The sequence below is a fragment of the Otolemur garnettii genome, unplaced genomic scaffold (assembly GCF_000181295.1).
Source record: "Otolemur garnettii isolate 467f Iridium unplaced genomic scaffold, OtoGar3 scaffold00004, whole genome shotgun sequence".
NCBI lineage: Eukaryota > Metazoa > Chordata > Mammalia > Primates > Galagidae > Otolemur > Otolemur garnettii.
In genome coordinates, this window is record NW_003852399.1 from 20,819,217 (window position 1) to 20,843,232 (window position 24,016).

General features: G+C 34.9%; 1 protein-coding gene across 2 annotated transcripts in view; it reads right to left on the reverse strand.

Annotated features, from left to right (window-relative positions):
• Nucleotides 1-24,016, reverse strand: part of OXR1 (oxidation resistance 1) — a 97,695-nt gene that overhangs the window by 46,494 nt on the left and 27,185 nt on the right. For both annotated transcript variants that reach the window (XM_003782415.1, XM_012810358.2), the window contains exons 5-8: nucleotides 12,326-12,484; nucleotides 10,293-10,477; nucleotides 6,685-7,451; nucleotides 2,181-2,349 (exon numbers count right to left, since the gene is read on the reverse strand). In XM_003782415.1, coding sequence (XP_003782463.1) covers nucleotides 2,181-2,349; nucleotides 6,685-7,451; nucleotides 10,293-10,477; nucleotides 12,326-12,484 — 1,280 coding nt within the window. The remainder of the gene's footprint in view (nucleotides 1-2,180; nucleotides 2,350-6,684; nucleotides 7,452-10,292; nucleotides 10,478-12,325; nucleotides 12,485-24,016) is intronic.

Genomic DNA, 24,016 nt, shown 5'->3' on the forward strand with positions numbered 1-24,016 from the left:
AAGCCCAAGAGTTGAAGGTTGCTGTGAGCTGTTACATCACAGCACTCTACCCAAGGTGACAGCTTGAGACTCTGTCTCAAAAAAAAACCAAAAAAAACAAAAAAAACTCTGGTTCCCCTTTTCAACATTTTGTTTACTATAGTAAAGACAGTTTGCATTCCCTGATAAACAGATTCAAGAGTCAAACACACATTTCAAATATCTATGCTTTATTTGCTTTAATTAAATGAGTTATTGAAAAAGTCTATAGAAGTCTCACCTAACATCTACCAATCAGTAATACTGGTTCTGGACATTATATTTTCAATCTAATAATTTTTTAAACTGTATGGCAGCTAACATATGAAAAGGATGCTAAATTTCATCTTTAGCTCATTTTTCATTTTACATGCATATAATAAAGGCCAGAAGCTTAATAATACTAATTTTTAATAAACATTAATCAAAGTACAGAGATAAAATTAAAAATTTCATGTACAAATTAAAATAAAGCCAAGAAAAACAATGGGAGGAACCTAAGTATTCATATTAGTTTTAACTAAATACAGTACATTTTTCATTTTAGTCATTTCAACATCACTGGAAAATTTGAATATCTGGCTCTGTCCCTTTCAGGTTCATGAATTATGCAAATCATAGCATACTTTTAAATTAATCCCATTTTGCTGAAGGGACACAACTATATTTGGTGGAGTGGGAGGAGGAGAGAGAAGCACTTCATCATTTTATCCCTGAAAGCAGTAGTCTTCCAAGTAACATATAAAGACTTTCTAAGAGGCACATGCACACTGAAGACAGTACTAAAGGAATCAATTTCTCTATCTTCAACTTTCATATGTTACTCTTTGCTGATACTAATGTGTCTAAAAACATACAATTAAGATACCTTACAAATTCCCTATCCTTTTAATAAAGTACTTTTCCTAACTTATAAAATATGGGCATACTGTCACTAATTCATACGTTTACAATGGAACTTGACTTAAAGTACACTACTTCTAGATAATCCAAGATTTGTGCAGAAACAAGAAATGCTTATAACCACTTGGCAATATGTCCTTTCACATTAGGTGGTGTCTAATTCATTGATTTCCACAAAACTGAAGCAGTTAGCTGATGATCGCTAACAATAATTTTCATGAAAGATGATTAAGTATTTTTTAGGAATTATTTAGAGAAACACGTTTATAGAACTGAGTGACATTATAATATAAACCTCTTCAGTCTCACTAACTTTTATATAAATAAAGCTGCTTGTACTTACAAAATTATAAGAAAGGAGGGGGCAGAAGTAATGCTGAATCCTCTCATCCTTTCAATGAACAATATTCAGCAATGGATGTATAAACTAACTGTGGGAAAAGGCCCATCCCTCCTTAAGATATGCTGGGAACAATGGCTTACATCTGTAATCCTAGCACTCCGGGAAGGCAAGGCAGGAGGATACCTTGAGTTCAAATAGTTTGAGATAAGCCTGACCAAGAATAAGACCCCATTTCTTTGAAAAGCAGAAAAATTAGCTGGGTGTAGTGGCAGGAGCCTATGGATCCAGCTACTCGAGAGGCTGAGGCAGAAGGATTGCTTGAGCCTAGGAGTCTGAGTTTGCTATGAGCTAGGCTAATGCCAGGGCACTCTAGCCTGGGCAACAAAGTGAGACTTTCCCTCAAAAAAATAAAAAGAAAATAACCCAAGATATGCATTTCCTATAATATTTTACTTGTGGGGAATAGCAATGATGACAACTAATAATTTATGTTTCTTTGATCAATTGTATATTAGTAATAATTGGAATGATAAGATTTTTTTTCTGCATGTAATTAACACTTGGAACCATGTAGTTGTGGTTAGACAATTTTCTCTTGGATTTCTGTATGTCTTGAGTACAGACACTGAGTACCTTTGTTCAGCAGTATTTTTCAAAGGAAACATGGCATAGCATGATCTTAGAAGAGATAATATCTGTGCAGCAAAGGGTAACTACAAAAGGAAACATAATTAAAAATGTAGTAAATTCGAGTAAAAGATTAGGAACTAAATTATTTCCAACAGATTTAATGTCAATTTTAATCATGAACTATGTTTCAAAGTACTGTTATTGGCACTGTAACGCACAACATAAATTACGTTCCCAGAATCTCTGTAATGTTGTCAAGCTTTATTTTTATTTATTTACTCTTTACCTTTCTTGTGGCACAGCAAACCAATACTCATGTTTCTTATCCCTCTGTGCATATTGCTGCATTGTGGCACTTGCTTGAGAGACAAATGTTTTCCTCATTGGCTTTCCAACTCTGAGACACAAGAACTTATGTAATCGATGCCTTCTCTTTTCTTTTAAAAGCACAGAACCTAAATTGAGATGCAAACAGTTTTTATCCAATTCTCATACACCATGCTTTAATTTAGATTAGGTAATTTTACCTCCAAAATTCTGACAAATGATTATAGAATAACACCTCACTTTACTGGTACCCTGGTCAAGTCCCATAAGTAACCTGTACTTTTTTTTCATCATAACTAAAGTCATAGATACAGCCAGACTAAAGTTAGCAGGAGAGTCAATTTAATGAACTGAAATTATGCCTAAGGATGTTAGGAAAAAAATATAAAAGCTTCAGAAATTTTTTTGCTAAATTTTTGTTAACAACCATAATAATTGTAGCATAATATACATGCTACATATATAATTTTCTGCATATTGTCTGTCAGTCTGTGACATCTAAATAACTTTTAGAATTTTTTTTATTTCAAATTACTATAAGGATACAAATGTGTTGGTTACATGATTCTTTTTGTACTGCTTGAGACAAAGTTATAGAGTGCCCATCACCGAGAAAGTGTGTTATGTACCTGTTAGGTATGATTTCAAGCATCTCATCCTCCCCCATCCCACCTGCTTGGTTTTTCTTGAGTTTTACTTCCATCTGTGCACATGAGTGCTGTTCTGTTAGCTAGTAAGTACATGTAGTGTTTGTTTTTCCATTTTTACAATACTTCACTAAGAAAAATGTCTCCAGTTCCATCCAGATTGTTACAAAAGGTATTAATTCATTTTGTTTTTAAGGCTGAGTATTTTTTTCTGTACTCCATGGCATACATATACTACATTTTATTAATCCACTCATGAAATGATGGGCACTTGAGCTGATTCCACATCTTTGCAATTGTAAATTGTACTGCAGTGAACATACAAGTATCTTTTTGATAAAATGACGTTTTTTAAATACCCAGTAGTGGGATTGCTGGATCAAAGGTAGGTAGGCCTTTGTAGAATGTTTAAAGGAATACTTTAACATGGTTATTATAGACAAAAATTCAATGAAGTTTCTGAAGCTTTTATATGCATTCAAAAGTATGATAAAACAGTCAATAATATACTAAATTCAGCCACTTGTTTGAACAGTTAATTGATAATGAATTATTTCATAACTCAACCAGAGATGCTAATAAAGAATACATTGTGGGTCTGACAATATGGGTGATTTCAGGACATTAACTAGCTGCAAAGGTAGCACAGCTGTGGAAAAAAGAGCACTTAGTTACAGTCAGGAGATCTGGGTACGTGGATCATCATGAAAGCTTTGAGATACACAAAAATATCAACAAATGTAAAATCCATGCAGATGGAAACAAATAAGCCTCCCAGCAACACTGATAAGATGAGCAGGCTGAAACCTACACCACAGGACGCTGTCAACTGTGTTGCTTGCAAGTGAAATAATGGACCATACACAGTCTGTCTCAAAACTTGCCTAGTGATGCACAAACTAGCCATGGCTTTTTTTCCTGTGTAGTATTATGCAAAGAACATAATCTATGTGATACCTACTATTTGCATGTGGTTAAAAGGGGGAACTTTCACTGTTCTTCCCACAATTATATTCTACATTTTTATCGTTATTGTACATTTTACTATATTACAAAGTCATAAAGACCTTATGAATATCAAGTTACTTAAAATTACTTAAAACTAATTTTCATTCCAAACCAAAAAAAAAAAACTCCCCCAAAACAAAAAACCAATGGCAACAAATTAGAGATATCTATATAAAAATATCCATCAATTTCTCTCCTTTTAGAGGACCTTCCCTATCTCCATTAGTCCCTATAGGACCTTCCCTATCCCCATTACTCCTCCTGAATCCCCAACAAACCTATTAAAATTAGTCTGCCACACTTCTGGGTTAAATAGAATCCATCATTTTATCTTTTTCAAGGGTTTCAAAATATAAGACAACCAACAAATGTAGTCAAAGATATTTAAATAAAGACATTCACACCATCACTCTTTATATCATCAAGGAGATGTTTTAACATATGAATTATTAATAACAATTGATTGCCTTAACAATATGTAAATGGTTAAATAAATTTGGGAGCCATTAAAACCACGTTTTCAAAGAACTGCAATGACATGGGAAAATGTTCATGATATAAAATGTTAAATGCAACACACAGAGTACAAAACTACATGTAGAATAATCCTGAATGTATATTTAAAAAAAAAATATCAGCTCGGTGCCTATAGCTCAAGCAGCTAGGGCACCAACCACATACACCAGAGCTGGTGGTTTTGAACCTAGCCCAGGCCTGCCAAACAACGACAACTAGAACCAAAAAGTAGCTGGGTGTTGTGGCGGGTGCCTGTAGTCCCAGCTATTTGGGAGGCTGAGGCAAGAGAACCACTTGAGCCCAAGAGTTGGAGGTTGCTGTGAGTTGTGACACCATAGCACTCTACCTAGGACAACAACTTGAGACTCTGTCTCAACAACAACAACAACAACAACAACAACAACAAAAATCTATCTGTCATGACACAAATAAGACCAAATTATAAACATACATATGTGCTTGTATTAATATATACACATACTCATACCCCTAGAGATCTGTAAGAAAGACAAATATACCAAATGTTAATTAACAGTGGTCATCTCTGGGTGATGAATTCCAGGTAATTTTATAAATTTTCTAGAAACTTCCTACGTTTGTCAAATGGTCTTAAATGAAAATTCATTAGTTCTGAATAAAAATAAAACATTACAGAAAAAGAAATATTCAATCTTTTTTTTTTGAGACAGACTTTATTTTGCCCTCGGTAGAGTGCTGTGACGTCGCAGCTCACAGCAACCTCAAACTCTTAGGCTTAAGGGATTCTCTTGCCTCAGCCTCCCAAGTAGAAAAATATTCAATTTTTTGTAGGATTTGTTTCAAATAAAAAAATCCTTAAACATCCACTGAATAAAATTCTTAGGACTTCAAGGTATCTCAAATGGATGACACAAAGGATTAAACACCTAACCAAATCTTTGTTCATTGCTGGTGTAGTAACTATGGTAAACAGTAAGACAGTTATTCAAGAGGTCAAACATCGACTTACCATATCATCCAGCAATTTCATTTCTAGGTATATAGCCCCCCAAATTCAAAGGACAAATTCCAAAAGGTATTTGTACACTAATGCTCAAAGCAGCATTATTCAAAATAGCTGAAAGGTGAAAACAACTGAAAGATCCATCAACAAACGAATGGAAAAACAAAATGTGGTATATACATATAAAAGAATATTACTCACCCTTAAAAAAAAGGTAAGATACTCTGACATGGACTACAAAATTGATGAACCTTGAAGATGCCATGCTAAATTTAATAAGCCACACACAAATGGACAATTATGATAAGACTCCATGCAAATGAAGTAACTATAAGTAGTTAAATTTAGAGACAGAAAGGTGAATGTCAACTGCCAGGGGCTATGGGGAAGGAAGGGTGGCAAGTTGTTTGTTTAAGGAGTCCAGGATTTCAATTTGAGAAGAGGGAAAAAGTTCTGGAGAAGGATGGTAGTGGTGGTCGCATAATAATGCCACTAAATTATAGACTTAAATTAAAACAGTTCAAGCGAAAGTTTTGTTATACTTTACCAAATTAAAAAATAGTTGAAATCATAAATTTTGTGCACATTTTACTACAGTAAAAAAAATTTGAATGAAAAATATTCACTTGTGAATTGGATAAACATTCCAACAGAATTAATAAAAGAAATGTTAGCTAAACAAGTTATACTTCATTCAACTCATAATGTATTAAGCAGAAGCACGGTATATTAAAAATAAAAGACAAACTATAATTTTCAGAAGTAGTACTTAAAAATAAAACTGAAAGACAAAATAGTATTTTTATTTTCCCTGAGTTCTGACTTTTAAAGGAAAACCATTTAATCAGATAATGGAACTTAGGGATTTGGGGAGAAATTCCATAAATTATTTTCGTATCTAACTGCATTTTAAAAAATATGGGATTACAACTTTGGCAATTAAAATATTATATGTGCAATTAAAAAAGATGTTTTTAATAAATAACCTAACAAAGACTAAAAGAGAAAAAGGAATAATCAAAGCTATTACATAGCTTGCCAGCACTTTCAAGAAGTCAGTTGTTTAAACAGAATGCAGTAAAGACAGACTGAATATGTTTAGATGCTTATTACGTATGCAATCTACCTACAGTATAAGAAAAGATAGTAGACATCAGAGAGTGTATATTCTTGTCCTCAGAATACCTATAAAGACACTTGTTTTTCCTCCAAACTGGCCTCAGATACGTCAGTTTTTCAATCAGTGAGCAAAGAGGGACACGAAATGCAGTAATACCAACTAACTTTATATACTCTGAACACTTACTTACCTTCTACATGTCCATCCGCAGATGCGATTTTATGCTTAATGTCTTTTTGTGACACCTGTTGCATATTTTCCCTTTGTTGTTTAGTTTGCTGCATAGTATGGGTTTTCCAGAGTTTTCTTAGCTCTTCTACCTCTGTCTCTGAGTCCCGACTTTGGTCCTTTCCTTGCTTTCCTTTGCTAACAGTCTGCTTTTGTTTCAGTTCTGCTGTTTCCTCACAGGAGGTATTTTGGTTTTCACTCTCCTCATGGTGTAGGGAGTTCTCACCAAGAAGAAAATCCTGATCTGCATTACCTTGTACACTTGAGCTTTGTTCTTTAGGGCCTGATATCTCTTGAAAGTTATCTATAATCTGCTCTCTTTCATTAGTGGTCACTCCAAGATTACTTAAATCAGTTTTATGAGATAAAGTCTCAATTTCATTTGTAGAATGTTCAGCATCAGATTTTAAATGACCAGGAGTACTAGGAGACCCTGACTTGATTGTCAAACGTTCTGTTTCAGTCTGACTGACAGTCTGCACCGATTCTGATGACGCGCCGGAAGATTTATCTTGTCGCAGCTCATCTGAAGAGATAAGCTCCTCTCGTATAGGGGAGAGTTCTGACTCTGTGAACACATCTTCAGAAAGTGACTCCTCAGTGCTCCTAGGAGCAGTGCTGGCACTATCATTACCTGCATCACGGGTTCTGGAGTCTATGTCCTCAGTATTACTTCCTGTCATTTTCTTTGAATGGCAGAAGCCCTTTCCTGATAACTGATCTATTTCTCTGTCATTAAACAAAATAAAAAATTGTTAGACTTTTAAAATTATACCATTTTCTTTTATACAAATTGAACAGTGAATTAGTACCACTAAAAAGATTTTTTAAAAAGACATGTAGCGTGTATCTCAAGAGAACACAAAAATTTGACTTATTCATATATGACCAAAAATAATTAAGTCTATAGACCAAGTAATTCCAGAGATGTCAAATGTTTACATCAGTTGCTTAAGATTTAGAAAATATCAATGTAAGATTTCCTTAAAGGTAAGCTACTTGAAGAAAATCTGATGACATAAGTTCTGGTAAAGCTATAATTCTAAACTAAAATTAACTCATTGATAGAATATGGAAAACAAAAAGAAATTTTTTAATTAAAATTTTACATTTCCAAAATAAAGTGAAACTATGCTGATTTGTCACATACATACATACACATACACTTACACACACAGTGTTTATTACATTCAAATAGAGATGAAACTGAAATACATGGTTCAGATGCAAGGCTAAAACCAACCTGAACAGAACCAAGGCAAAGTAGTTAGAGAAAATCTTCAAGCTGGCAACAGCAACTCTTAATAACAGCTCTAAGAGAACTTGTTTAGGTAAAGAGTTTAGATATTAGGATGAGTAAATTATTTTTTTGCTAGTATTAACTAGTTGAAGTCCAATTCATATATCTGCCACCTTTGTATCTCATTCATACTAGGAAACACAAGCATCTCGTTTGTTATTAAATATGCAACAGTGTCATCTACTGGTGATTCACTCAAACTGTACTGTAGGACCTTGGAACTGGGCAAAAATCTTGAGAAACTGTGTATTTAATAAAACTGTAAGGCGAATAGTTAAAAGACAAAGGTAACACAGCTAACCGAATATGTATTTAGATAAGTGCTGCACCCTTCAAAGTTAATGAAAGGCTTACGTGCATGCCAATGATGCTGCTACTGCTCAATATAGTTCCAGAATAATCACTTTGAAATCAACTTCCCAAGCAGTGTAACACGGAAGAAAAACAATCAAATCTGATGCTTCATTTGTGTCATATATGATATTACTCTGAAAAACCATTTGCTTGAATGATCTGATTTGGTGCCAAATTTTCTTTTAATCAACTGATAATCAGGTGAGATTTAAAGATATTTCTCTTTGGAGAAACTTTTAAAAATGTTTATCTCAAATACATCATCTTTCCAAATGACAATGAATGATAAAACAATGATTTGAAGGGTGAGGAGCCCTAGAGCATCCTTGTAAAATAGCTACAGATTGTCCAAAGTAAGAGAATTCCAAAGCATCATTACACAAATGGAAAAGTAGGGGAACAAAGAGAAAACCTCACCAATGATTATATATGCATATACATACGTACATATATATTTAAAAATTGTCTTCTTTCTCTTTCAATCTAGTTTCACTCTTTCATCTGTGTATCATCTTTCAACTCACCCCCAATAATCTTCATTTGCTGAAACTGACTTTTGACAATGATTTATAAATATAATAGCAAAGAATAGTAACACCTCAGAATTCTCTGTACTCTCAAAAGATTACTTTACAAGGTAGAATAATATCTGTTGGGTGGAAGGTATAATGGAGACTTTTCAAATGAATTATTTCATTCTATCTCACATATCCTAACAACTCATGTAGTCTTCTTCAGAGACAAAAATAATCTGCTCTTTTTCTCCTTTGTAAGTTGTTCTGCCCCACAGAGTTAATTTTAAAATAGCCATCATCTCTGTGGGCTTATACAAGGCTATACATATTGGTATCAGTTAAAGTGAAGCTAGTTTTAAAATGTTGACAAGTCATGTAAGGAGAGATGAGGAAGTTCTTTTTGATACCAACTTTCTTCCTTTCTATTTCTAATAGTATAATCTACCTTGTATCTTTTTGGTTTCTCATTCCTCCTTTTTTCACTCTGGTCATTTCTTTGGTCTAACATACTACTTCCAAAAGCTATGCATAAGCTATAGTCCCACACCTATCTTATCATATCACACAGTATATTCCAAGGTTAACATTTTACATTTGTGTACTTGTGGGTTTTTTTCCTCATTATTTTATACCTTTCTGGGGAAAAAGAGTGTAAAGGTTCTACTAAAAATAGAAAAATTAGCCTGGTGCTGTGTTAAGCACCGGTAAACTCAGATACTCAGGGGGCTGAGCCAAGAGGATCACTTGAACCCAAGAGTTTGAGGTTGCTGTGAACTAGGCTGGTGCCAGAGCACTCTATCCTGGGGCAACAGAGTGAAACTCTGACTAAAATTAAATAAATAATTCATTTTTAAAAAATAAAGCTATTTTGGCTATAACAATGTCAGGTCTTTGCTCATGTGGCCCCTCCCAAACCCCACACCCTACTCTTCAGACACTTCCGAGGAAAATTTACAAACTATTCTTGACAATGATTACTCATACAGGTTATTTAGAATTCTGCATGCTATGTCCAAATAAAAAAGGAAGATAAACATTGAATTAAATAGGCACTGCAGGTTACTTTTCTTTTCTTTTTTTGCAATTTTTGGCCAGGGCTGGGTTTGAACCCACCACCTCTGGCAATATGGGGCTGGCGCCCTACTCCTTTGAGCCACAGCGCCCCCCCCCCCCAGTTACTTTCAAATACCTAGTTCTCTAACCCATATACAAATATAAATCTAAAGTAACTCCTAACTATTCTAGGTGCAAGGATAATGTTTTCAACATTGTACACACTTTTGTTTCATTATTGATAAAATAAAAGCAGCTATAATAAAACTAATAAAAATAATAGTACTGGAGCAGGATCAACTATCTAGGTACAATAACATTAGAAAGAAATATAAACACCACTCTTACATGGGTAAGGATTCCTTCACTTTGCTGTCCAGAATTTCTCTGTACATTGCAGCGGACATCACCTCTTCCATTGGGCACATGATGCCGTATTCCTCACAGCCATTCTCTTGAACCAAAGGATCAGTTTTATGTGGATCAAACATTATATTATTTGGTGTAACTAGCAGCACACCACTGACTGTGCCCTAAGATTAAAAAAAGAAAATAATGTTTTAACTTCAAGTTAAAAATTTCCCCAAAAGTATTCTAGCCATTTTTACCAATTCTCTTTTAATTTTAGGCCATCTATTGTACATATAAATAGTGCATTCAATTCACCCATAAAGATAAATGAAATCACATCTTTTGTTGCAACATGGATGGAACTGGAGGAAATACCTTAAGTGAAACAAGTCTGACATGAAAAGACAAATACTGCATGTTCTTACTTCTAAGTAGGAGCTAAATAACATGTACACACAGCCATACAGAGTGGAATGATGTGGAGAACCAGAAGGGTGAAGGAGTGGGAGGGAGTGGGTGATGAGAAAGGACTTAATAGCTACGATGTAATTATTTGGGTGATTTAAAAACTACTCAACCCACATTAACAAATTATGCTTAACCCCTTAAATTTATATAGAAAAAGTACATTCAAGAACTGTGGCATTCTCACTTAAACATTTTTACTAAAACCTAAGTTTTCCCTGTTAATTTCCTTTAGCAGATTCCCCTTAAAACAATCAACTTGGGAATTACAATTTTCAAATCCAGTAAAATACTAAGTTCTCTCATATGAGAAAAATATTAACTTCAGTAAGGTAAAAAGTAATTGTAAGTCACACAGTGCATGCACCCTGTTCACGTTGATCTGCATACTGTGACCTGGGTTGTTCCCTCACTACAGGTGCCAAGGATCGCTGCATGTGTACAGTGCAGATTCAATAAATAATACACTGATAATTCAATCTATTATAAAAGGAAAAGACTGTGATTTCTTTAAAATATCTCTTTAAAACACCTCTGTTTTCAGTTAACCTTGATAGTACCCAGCTATGTTACCCTGGGCAAGAAAAATCTCCAAGCCTATTTCTTCAACTGTAAAATTAGGTAGATTAGATGATGTTTAAAGTATACAATAATGACTTTTAATTTCACCATGAAAAGCTATAAAATGTTAAATATACAAATATAAATGAGTTCAACTGTCTTATTTTATAAATAAGCAAACTAAGTTCTATAAGAAGCTGATCCAATTAACATTAATATTTACTGAATGCTTTGTATGTATTACACTTTATATGCATATTTTATTTCATCATCACAAGCATAGCTCTGAGGTGGTCATTATCATGTCCAGTTTACAGATTGAGAAGTAACTTGACAAAGGCCAACCAATCTGTGCTCAACCACCAGGATTTAAAACTCAGGTACTTTTGTGCTTTATACTACATATAATTCTTCTGCATCTAAATCACAAACTATAATCGTTTCAAATCAAGGGCCAAATATTCCTTAATCTCATTTTTAACTCTCATTCTACCATATCCTTTAACTGTAAAAATAAAGAGCCATGAATTCTAGAAATAAAATAGTTTATTTTCCTTTAAATCATGCTTGATTTGGTAATACACCCTCCTTCCAAGTCCACATACCACTGTGTGAATTTACCGGGCTTAACTTTAAAAACATGAAATTTAAGTCTTCCTATTTATGTGTTATACTACGTTTGTAAAAGTTAGTACTCCACACAATGCCCAGTAGTGGTGTTTCTATGTGTTTATGAAACATTCTACCAACAGCAAATTAACTATAACTTATTGTAGTAAATTTGTTTATATCTCATTGCCTTTGTCAGGTACAAGAGACCACCAGACTCTTAAGTTATGTTCAAGATCCATACCAATCTAAACTAACAATATCATCTATCTCTTCTTAAAATAATTTGAGCAATTGCTGATGTTCATTACTTCAAATATAAATGTCAAACTGTCAAACGTTAGTAATATGTATACAGCATGATTAAAAATGTTCTCCAAGGTGGCATTCATTACCTTGCCACTGGTAATATATTTGCAATTAATTTTAAGAAATTTCTCCGTAAATGCTTCTTCTTCCTCAGAAGTTGAAGATACAACTCGTGTAGGTCGTATACTAGTACTAGTAAAAGTAGATGGGGGTGTTGCTTCTTTTAGATGGACTACATCAGGATTCTGATGAAAGAAAGAAAAAATGGGCTTCAGAAAATTAAAATGAGCACATCATTAAAGACAAATGGACAGTTTTCCCCAATAAGTATTATTCCTTCTCACCACATTCTGGAGGTCAGCCCAAAATACTATGTAAAAAAAATCATAGGAAAGAATTAGCATTGTTTTCACATTCTGTAAAGATCTCAGATGCAGCTTAAACTTATATTTTCAGTTGTTTTTAATATAGATATATGTATGTACATATAAACACACAAATATAAAAAATCATCTGAAGAATCTTGAAGACTATACCTCTTGTACTCCCCCCCACACACGTACACGTACATACACACATTCATGATACTCCCGAATTAAACCACTTGTCTTGATAAGAACACATAACATCCATCATGTGTGGGGAGCAGAGAAAAGGAGAAGAGATTGTTTATAATACCTAGGTATAAAGCAGAATCCACTCACTGGAAGAGCCTTTTAAATCTCACGCTATAAAGAATTGATCAATAGCATTCTACAAAGTATTAGGTCACAGCATCTTAATTTTTTTGGTGCCATTGACCATTCTCACAGTGAAACCTTTATTAATACATTAAATAACAAGATCCAGTGGTGACTGGGAAAATTACAGTTTTATAAATAATTGTTGTTTAAGAATCACAAACAATGTTTTGTGATATCTACATCTCTAAAGTGATGTGAAAATATCTGAGTTCTACTGAGGACAAATTTACAGGTATGTTAGGTATTACCTATGGTTTTTGCTTTAATTCTTAATTTTCCTAAAGTTAGATTTCACAAAATGTTTATATCCAAATTCACAAGCCCTTTGGTTACTACTCACAATTCACCTCCAAAAGTCCAATGTTCTGTACACTGTAGGAAGACAGACAGATGTGTTTTACCTTTGTTTTAAATACCTCCAGAGACATTACTTACCTATGAATGAATACACACTGTCCTATAGAATAGTTGACATAGTAGTAAGATTCTACTGAATTCTGAGTTACAATCTGCCATTTTGTAGCTTCTACTTAATAGCTCTATGGTGGCCTTCAGAAATGATAAACAAGACTGCCTCCCCTGCAATCTCGTAAACTCTGAAATATGTGAAAGAAGCTTTCAAACCACCTTAATGTTCCCTATACTAATAGATACGTCTAATTACTTCACCCCATGTGAGGGCAGTATTTTTAGACCTTCTTTCATATATCCCCTCTTAAAATGTAGGGCTCTATCTCTAGCAACAGGGTAGACATTCAACAGATGTCTGTTGCAGAGAGCTCACACCAGTGCAGAACACTGCAAAGCAACAATAATACACAGTGTATATATTTGATATTCCACAATTCTTTTTTTTTTTTTTTTTTTTGAGACAGAGTCTTACTATGTCACACTAGGTAGAGTGCTGTGGCATCTCAGCTCACAGCAACCTCCAACTCTTGGGCTTAAGCAATTCTCTTGCCTCAGCCTCCCAAATAGTTGGGTCTACAGGCGTCTGCCACAATGCCTGGCTATTTTTTTTGTTGCAGTTGTCGTCGTTTAGCAGGCCAGGGTTGGGTTCAAACCCACTACCCTTGGTGCATGTGGCCGACACCATAACCACTAAGGTACGGGCACCAAGCCGCACAATTCTACTTTTTTAAAAAACACTAAAATGGAATTAGAGGCAGAGCTCATAGCTCAGCGGGTAGGGCACAAGCAACATATACCCAGGCTGGTGGGTTTGAACCTGCCCAGGCCTGCCAAACAATGATAACTACAACAAAAAAATGGCTGACATCGTGGCAGGTGCCTGTAGTCCCAGCTAATAGGGAGGCTGTGGCAAGAAAATCACTTAAGCCCAAGTGTTACAGGTTGCTGTGAGCTATGATGCTACAACACTCTATCTAGGGTGACATAATGAGACTCTGTCGCAAAAAACAAAAAGAAAAAAAAAATTAGATTTTAACAGTTATACAATGCTATTCAATTATTAGTATCTTTTTTCATTATATGACATAAATTAATAGCTCCTCCTATGGAGGAGTTAAACATATCTAAAATGGAGGTGGAGAACCTGCTGCCTTAAGCCCACATGTGGCACTCTAGGTCCTTAATTGTGGCCTTTTGACTAAATCCAAATTTTATAGAACAAATCCTTTTTATTTTTATTAATACATTTTTGTTCATCTTTTATATTTTCATTTTATTTTTATTTTTTATTAAATCATAGCAGTGTACATTAATACTATCATGGGGTACAGTGTACTGTTTCTGTATACAATTTGAAATACTTTCATCCAACTGGTTAACATAGCCTTCATGTCTTTTTCTTATTGTGTTAAGACATTTAGAGAGTTTCACATGTACCCTTATAGGATGAACCACAGGCTTGATCCCACCAATCACCCTCCCTTCTCCTTCCCTCCCTTTTCCCTCTCCCCATATTCCTGGGCTAAAATTGGGTTATAGCTTTCCTATGAAAACTATAAATTAGTTTCATAGTAAGGCTGAGTACATTGGATACTTTTTCTTCCATTCTTGGGATACTTTGCTAAGAAGAATATTTTCTAGCTCCATCCATGTAAACATGAAAGAGGTAAAGTCTCCATCTTTCTTAATGGCTGCATAGTATTGCATGGTGTACACAGACCACAATTTATTGATCCATTCGTGGATCGATGGGCTCTTGGGCTTCTTCCATGACCTAGCAATTATGAATTGGGCTGCAATAAACATTCTGGTACAAATATCTTTATTGAGGTATGATTTTTGGTCTTCTGGATATATACCTCATAGAGGAATTATAGGATCAAATGGCAGGTCTATTTTAAGTTCTTTAAATGTCCTCTAGATGTCTTTCCAAAATGAACATATTTGAATTCCCAAAGAATAAAATGAGTTCTAATGAACTAATCCTTGCAGATTGACCAGCACAATCAGAACTAGTAAGCCATTAAATTCTCCCTCTTTGCTGACAATATGATTTTATACTTAGATAACCCCAAAGACTCAAACACAAGACTCCTGGAAGTGATCAAAAAATACAGTAATGTCTCAAGATATAAAATCAGTGTCCACAAATCAGTAGCCTTTGTATACGCCAATAACAGCCAAGATGAGAAACTAATTAAGGATACAACCCCTTTCACAGTAGCCTCAAAAAAAAGAAAGAAAGAAATATCTAGGAAAATAACTAACAAAAGAGGTGAAAGACTGCTATAAAGAAAATTACAAAATCCTAAAAAAGAAATAGCAGAAGATATTAACAAATGGAAGAACATACATGCTTATGGCTGGGAGGAATCAACATTGCTAAAATGTTTATACTTCCCATTCAATCTACAGATTCAATGCCATCCCTATTAAAATACCAACATCATACTTTCATGACTTGGAAAAAATAATCCTTCATATTTCATGGAACCAGAAAAGAAACCCATATAGCTAAGGAAATAGTAATAAAAACAAAGCCAGGGGCATCAGCCTACCAGACTTTAGGCTGTACTACGAGGCCATAGTGGACAAAACAGCACAGTATTGGCACAAAAATAGAGACATAGACATCTGGAACTGAATAGAAAAGCAGGAGATGAACCTAACATCATATAGTCACCTAATCTTTGATATACCAAACAAAAACATACACTGGTGTAAAGTATCCCTACTCAATAAATGGTGCTGGGAGAACTGGATATCCACATGTAAAAAACTAAAACTGGACCCACTCCCTTTTTCCACTCACAAAAATTGATTCAAGATGGATAAAAGACCTAAATTTAAGGCATGAAATGATAAAAATCCCCAAAGAAAGCATGGGAAAAACACTTGAAGATATCAGCCTGGAGAAAGACTTTATGTAGAAGACTTCCTGTGGCAATTGCAACAACAAAAATAAATGAGACCTAATCAAACCGAAAGGCTTCTGTACAGCTAAAGAGACAACAACCAAAGAAAACAGAGAACCTACACAATGGCAAAGGGTATGTGCATATTTTGAATCAGACAAAAGCTTGATAACTAGAATCTACTAAGAACTCAAATTAATCAACATAAAAAGAGCCAACAATCTCTAATGTCACTGGGCAAGAGAGATGAATAGAACCTTCTCTAAAGAAGACAGACGAACGGCTAACAAACATATGAAAAAATGCTCATCGATACATCAAGGAGCATTGCACTGATGCTCATTGCATTAATGATCAATGCATTGCTCATTATTAGAGAAATGCAAATCAAAACCATCCTAAGATATCATCTAACCCCAATGAGAATGGCCCAAATGAAAAAATCTCAAAGCTGATCTTAGTGTGGATGTGGAGAGAAGGGAACACTTTTACACTGCTGGTGGGACTGTAAACGAATACAACCTTTTTTGGAAGGAAATATGTAGAACCCTCAAAGAATTCAAACTAGACCTCCCATTTGATCCTGCAATCTCATTACTAGAAGAAAAAAAAAAAATCCTTTTACCATCAGGACATTTGCACTAGACTATTTATTGCAGCTCAATTTACAATTGCCAAAATGTGGAAACAGACTAAATGTCCACCAACCCAGGAATAGATTAACAAGCTGTGGAATACTATTCAACCATTAAAAAAGATGGAGACTTTACATGTTTTGTTAACCTGGATGGAATTGAAACATATTATTCTTAGTGAAGCATCACAAAAATGGAGAAGCAAGGATCCTATGTACTCAATTCTGATATAAGGACAATTAATGACCTAGTACATGATGCGGGGGTGGGAGGGTAAGGGCGGGAAGAGCAGAGAGAAGGGAGAACGGAGTGGGGGCAGGTCCTGGTGTGTAACAAACCTTTTGGGGGTGGAACACAATTATAGGAGGGACTTTACTTAACAAATGTAATCAATGTAAACTGGTTCTTTGTACCCGTAATGAATCCCCGACAATTAAACAAACAAACAAAAAAGGAATACTATTAGGCCATAAGGGCTAAATTGATGACTGCTATGCTACTCCTCCTGCCACTGGCCCCATTACTGCACAAGGGTAGTTGGTGAGAGATTTTGAAGGTCAAGTATCCCATTTGGTTATCAGCTTTTGACAAAGGTGCACTGTGTTTCTGTTAGAAGTGGAATTTGCAAATAGTTACTCAACAGTATTTTTTAATTATCCACTTAACAGCCCAACTTGTCTAAGAAACCAAGAGAACACTGAAAGAAAAAGATATATTTTTAAAGAGAATTGGGAATCACAGTATTATCTTGTTTCAGCTATAGATGATTTAGTTGCTTTGTGATACTGCAATATCAACATTAAAGAAATTCAACGCTCCTCAGCATTTTAACATTCATAAGGACAACAAATATTTCAAATTAGATGGAGAGGCACAAAAGATTGTATTGCAGAAATTGAAAGATGAAAAGCAAAAGCAAAGACAATTCTTTCAAGCAGCAATAAGACCTGGAAATAATGCCACTGTAGCAACTATTAAAGTAGCTCATATACTTGGGAAAAAGCAGAAGCCATTCGGTGACGCACAGATTGTGAAAGAAAGCACAGTTGAAGTTGTTACAATGCTTGGACACCAACAACATTGCAAAGCACAGACAACTGCCTCTTTCCAGGAGAACCATAACTGATCAGAACCATAAGTTAGCCTTCAACTTAACAAAACAACTTCATGAGATACTTCAGAAGAAAAATGTACATTAGTCAATAACTCTAGATAAATCAGGTGATAGTATCAACTCAGCACATGTTTTAAATTTCACTTGGGTCAAACAGATTTTCTTGGCTACAAAGAATTACTTGCTTTGGGTACTCTTGCCAAAAAAACACAGGGAATAGATACCCTCAACACATTTTAAGATAAATGTCATAAAGCTGGAGTGAATTTGGTAAATTTAAAGAGTATATCCCCAGATGGTGCACCTTCCATGACAGGAAAATGTGAAGAGTTTACTGTACAAATAAAAAAAGTGTTAACAGATCCAGAAGCTCTCATTTCTTTTCTCTGTGCTAAAGCTACTATTTTAAGTGATACTTGGCAACAAATTATAAGTACTGTTAACTGTACTCATGCAAATGTAGCCCAGCACTGTCAGTCTCACAACATGCTGAAGTTGAAGGATGAGGTATTCAGTGTGGATTTGCCTGATCTGCATATCATTCCAAAGTGCACTGGCTATGCCAGGGACAACTGTTAGCCAAAATTTTACCTCTGTAAGAATAGATGAATTTTAGGAAAAAGAAAATCAGCAATGCGAATTACTGAAAGAAGATTTCTATAAGAATGCAGCCTTTCTGTGTGATATACCATGCCAAATCAAACTATTTAACTATATCTTTGCCTAAGTCTATATATGTTCTGCAGATAAAAGTCCAAGCATTTAAAAAAAAAAAACAACAACTATCTTTTCCCAAACTAATTCTTCTTCAAAAGGAAATTTCAGATGAACAGTTTGCAAAAGTCATTAATGAGCAGAATGACATATGTGAATCATGTGAAGAACACACAGCTGTAATAGACCCATTAATTGGCAAATACACAAAAGGCACTGACTTCATCACATCACATTCAAATTAGCATTTCAGGCTCACCTAGTTGATACCACGAAGGAACCTACAGAACTAAAGATAGAATTGAATGAGCTCTCAGGAAGAGACATTTTAAAATCATTGTTTCATACTAAGAAAGATCCAACTGAAATACAGAAAGATGTGGTAGAATACTCACACTTTTGGCAGTATTCAAAATATACTTTCTTGCTTTCCAACCATTTATTGCTGAGAATCTACCTACCTAACCCAAATTTTCCTACCTAACCCAAATCAAGATGCTCTTAAGGTCACAATGACTGATACCCATCTAGAGGATCAGCTGAATCCATGGACCTCCCTGAAGCAACCAATATCAAATGCTTTCCACCAAAAGCAGATACAACAAAGTCATTAAGAGGTTAGTTAACTTTAAAATTAACAAACGTTTTCATTTTTTGAAATTATTAAGTACATAGTAATTACATTTTTACAAGATAATATACATTTTTGCTAGGGTCCCACCCTAGGGGCAGGGTCCGTTAAGACCTGTGGCTGTGATCCACTGAAGAAATTAGAAACAAGTAGAGAAAGACAAGACACACAGAATGGAATTTTCAAAGCTGGGAACACGGGAGACCACTGCCTGTTTGTGGAGTTTGCAGGGTGGCTCTGAGTGCTGTTTGTTCCACTCAGCTTTTTTTTTGAGACAGAGCCTCAAGCTGTCACCCTGGGTAGAGTGCTCTGAAATCACAGCTCACAGCAACCTCCAACTCCTGGGCTCAAGAGATTCTCCTGCCTTCACCTCCCAAGTGCTGGGATTACAGGCACCTGCCAAAACACCCAGCTATTTTTTGGTTGCAGCCATCATGTTGTTTGGCAGGCCCAGGCTGGATGTGAACCAGCCAGCTCAGGTGTATGTGACTGGAGCCTTAGCCACTCGAGCCACAGGTGCCAAGCCTCCACTAAGCTTTTATTGAAGGCTATTTGCTCATTAGCCCAGAGGGTAAGCTGAGGAAGGGAACAAAGACATCAGCAGTTTCTCTGGGTAAGCCTATCAGCTTCTATTGTTTACAATAATTAACTTTGAGGGTCTGAGCAGTCTTGAGAAGTCCAGAACCTGAGTCTTGTATAGGGGCAGCCTTCTGTCTGTGGTCATACACACAGATTCTTAGGAGTGTGTTAATCTCTACTCGTTCACTATGGAGTAAAACCCCACTGGCTTCAATCTTCTCTGAAGAATCAGTAGGAAAGAGTAATTTTCTTCTTATCACCACCAGAGAGGCACCTTCCTCTGTGATAAGGGATATAAGCCCTCTTTCCCGTATTTCAGGGCTCGAGCTGTTCCCTTGATTTCTGCCTCAGCCAAAACAAAATCTCCATAATAGGTATTTACTTTAATTGTTAACTAGGGAGTGGATGGCCTAGTTAATGTTTCCTGCTAGGCCTTGCACATAGCTTCCTCTGTGGCCATCATTTCTTCAGATTGCTTATTTCTTCAAAGTCCTTACAGACCCACCAGGGGTGACTGCAAGCTGTTCTCCAACAGGCCAGGCTTCTAGGAAAAGCAGGAAACTTGCTCAGATAAGAAATTTAGCAATGGCTGGTCTAAAAGTAAACTAGCTGACTTTCTTTTTTTCTGTCTTGCTTAGCTTATTCTTTTTTATTTTTCCCTTTTTCTGGGTGTGTTTTCCTTTGCCAAGAATGGGGTCTTCAGTCCCTATTCTGCTTTCATATTTTTAAATATGTCTAATTAAAGTTTCTTAAATACAGCCTAATTTGATTACAGTTAAATTAATGTGGCCTTCCAACACATTAAAAAGTTCTCCACCCCAATCTAAAAGTGTTGTATCACATATAAATTAATTTGGCACAGATAATTAAATAAGAGATATTAATAAACAATGTTATTTATGAATACTCGTTATATCTAGGTATGTTACATGGACTACTTCACTTAATTTTTCAAATCAGTCATGCAGTAAACTATGACCTTAATTTTTAAGGAAACTTAGGCTTAGTCAAGTTTGATAACTACCCAAATGAGTACAATAAAGCTCAGATGCAAATCCATGTTACCAACACATAAAATAGTGAGATTAACTACAATACTACACACCTTGCAAGTCTTCTCCTACACAAATGAAAAACATGCTAAAAACAAAACAATCAACAAATTTTATGACTGCTCAACTACCCAAAATCTACTTCACTATATTATTATCTACTATACAACCAGATTATTCACAAAAAACATACATCAAAGGGGCAGTGCCTGTGGCTCAAAGGAGTAAGGTGCTGGCCCCATATGCTAGAGGTGGCAGGTTCAAACCCATCCCTAGCCAAAAACTGCAAAAAAATAAAAAAAAATACATCAAGATATCACCAAAATGCTTCCCTTAAATGAAGTGATATTTCCTTGAACAACATTAATCCGCCAGGTTCCCTCAAAATCTTAAATTCTACAATTTAGTATGTTATACTGATCTCAATTGGTCAATGTAATGCTATAGAAAAGAATACATGAGATTATTTTAGCAATGTTTGAAGTAGCACAAAATATTCGATTTCTTTCAAAAAAGATCAAAGCTGTTCAGAGGTATCAGATTTCATTGTAACTTACATAAATGTAAATTTTCCAAAGTATCAGTATCTCTGCATACATGGTTTTAACAGGTATCTATAAATTCTGATTTTAGCCACATAATAAGTCACTACAAAGCTGGATATTCAGGAAACCTATCAGTGGTTACTGGAAATATGAACTGACAATTTCTAGGGAAAACGTAATAATAATACTAATAGGCATTATTTTAATTAGTGTAATAAAATAAAAATTATATCTAATAAAACATAATACCCTTGCTTCTAAGGGACTTATGTAGTATGAGAGACATAAAACCCAGTAATTACAATACAGAAATATAAGCATGTGGGATATACAGAAAGTTATATAGAAATACTGTCTTGGGACCTGGTATTGAATATAATTATAGGTTAAAAAATATAACTAAAATTTATAAAATAGAAAAGAATGATTTCTAACCACTGTCCACAGTTTGTTTGTCTTTGTTTTCTTTTTTTTTTTTTGATAGCAGATAATAACTATGATCCAAAGTAAAGGGATGTTTAAGAACTCTCCTGTCTCAGCTGTTTCAATAATCCTCGGTCAAATCAGAGGATATTTGGGGGAGCATCTTTGACAATAGCTGGGTCACTAACGGTCTAAAAGTCATTCGCATAGTTTCTTTCCATCTCTGTGAATAAGGCAGAGGTGAGAAGAGGAGCATTTCCAGAAAGAAGAAGGTATGGCCTAGTTGCTACCATAAATTTCATCATTCTTTTCTAATACCTTCCAAAAAAGCCAGTTGGCCAGTAGACCTGACTTAAAGCTGAGGGACAAGAAGGGGCCCCACAGGCTTCTAGTCAGGTAAGATACTACAATCTGTCTAGACCAGTGATTTTCATCAGCGTGCTGTGCCACACTGGTATGCCGTGAGAGGATCCTAGGTATGCTGTGAAATTTTTTAAAGACCATTAATTAAATTATTTTTGAAAAAGTTCAAAGCACCATAAATATGTTCTATTTTTACTCTTTTTTTGATCAACATAATTTAAGTGTATCACAGAAGTTTAACTATAGGTTTGAGTGTGCCATGAAATAAAAAAGGGTGAAAAAATACTGGTCTAGATTTTCAACTTCTGCTTCAGGGTTTGAAATCCAAGCTAAATTAACCTAAGTATACACAGTTGTCCTTTGTCACTGCCCCTTATGAGTATATCTCTTTTTAAGTCTCATGGGAAAATGGCATGGCTGTGTTCAGAAAGGTATTCTGTGTCACTTGGTCAGCAATACCTACCACTGAAAACTGACTTCTGCTCATGTTAATGGTAACAGGTAATAACCAGGTTACGCACAACCCAACTTACAGCATTCTGTACCTACAAAAGGGCTTTCAAGCCTGCCCATTAGGACAATTGAGCAGTTTATAAAGGTTTACTGTCCAGTTACTGAGAACATCAGTTGCTACAAGGTCATTTACAATGAATGAAAAAGGCTGTGCAAACAACCCCAAATAATGCTTTTCAGAAAATTGACTTCAGTGGTAAGCTCCCCTCCTCCAGCAATAGAAACAAATCCAGATTCTCCAGCACCCACTCTATCCTCTCCAGATCCTCTTCTGATTAATGTTAGCCTGTATGTTTGCATCAAAAATGCCCCTTCCAGAAAGCAAGACACTGATGAAATATTAGGTGTTAATTTTTAATATATTTTTTTAAATGTCTCCTATCTCCTATCTGAATTTTTTATGTTCTATTTGTTTGAATTAAAAGAAAGAGCGTGGTAGTTTCTGTAACTTATTATTACAGTACAAGAGTATTATTATTATTGTCATATAGCACTACTGATCAGGAATCCAAATTACATACAAATCCTACCTAAAAATATTTCAGAAACATATCTCATTCATAACCTGGGGACTGCCTATACATTCCTTTCATGGTGAGTGCATTCTACACTACACTGTTACCATAGTTATATAAATAAGATATCTAACAAATCAATATTTGAAAAAGACCCCCATTTCTCTTCTGTCTCTCTCTTACACATACACACAGATTAAAGTCCCTGGAAAGGAGAAAAATACTATACTTATCAGCAATGATATGTCATTTACTCAATGAAAAAAGTAGAATAAAGCAGGGTAAGAGATTTTAGAAAAAAATAATTGCAGGCAAATTAGCATTAATAATTTGTGTTTTTGTTATCAGTTTACCATTTGCAAATTTTCAGTGCAAATTAAGACAAGAAGAAATTATCTCTAAAGTCAAGAGAGCAACATAGAAAAATCTCTCACTAGAGTCTAGACATTTAATGGAAGAATATCCTCTTACATGTAAACAATAGGTCATCAAAAAAATGGAAAATTATAATTAGCATTTGTTTATGTAGAAAAATCACAGAAATACATAACTCCTTTCAAAGAAATAGTATCAAAATTTTAAAGTTAGTTTCCTTCAAATTCATTTGTAAAATGTAACTTAGAA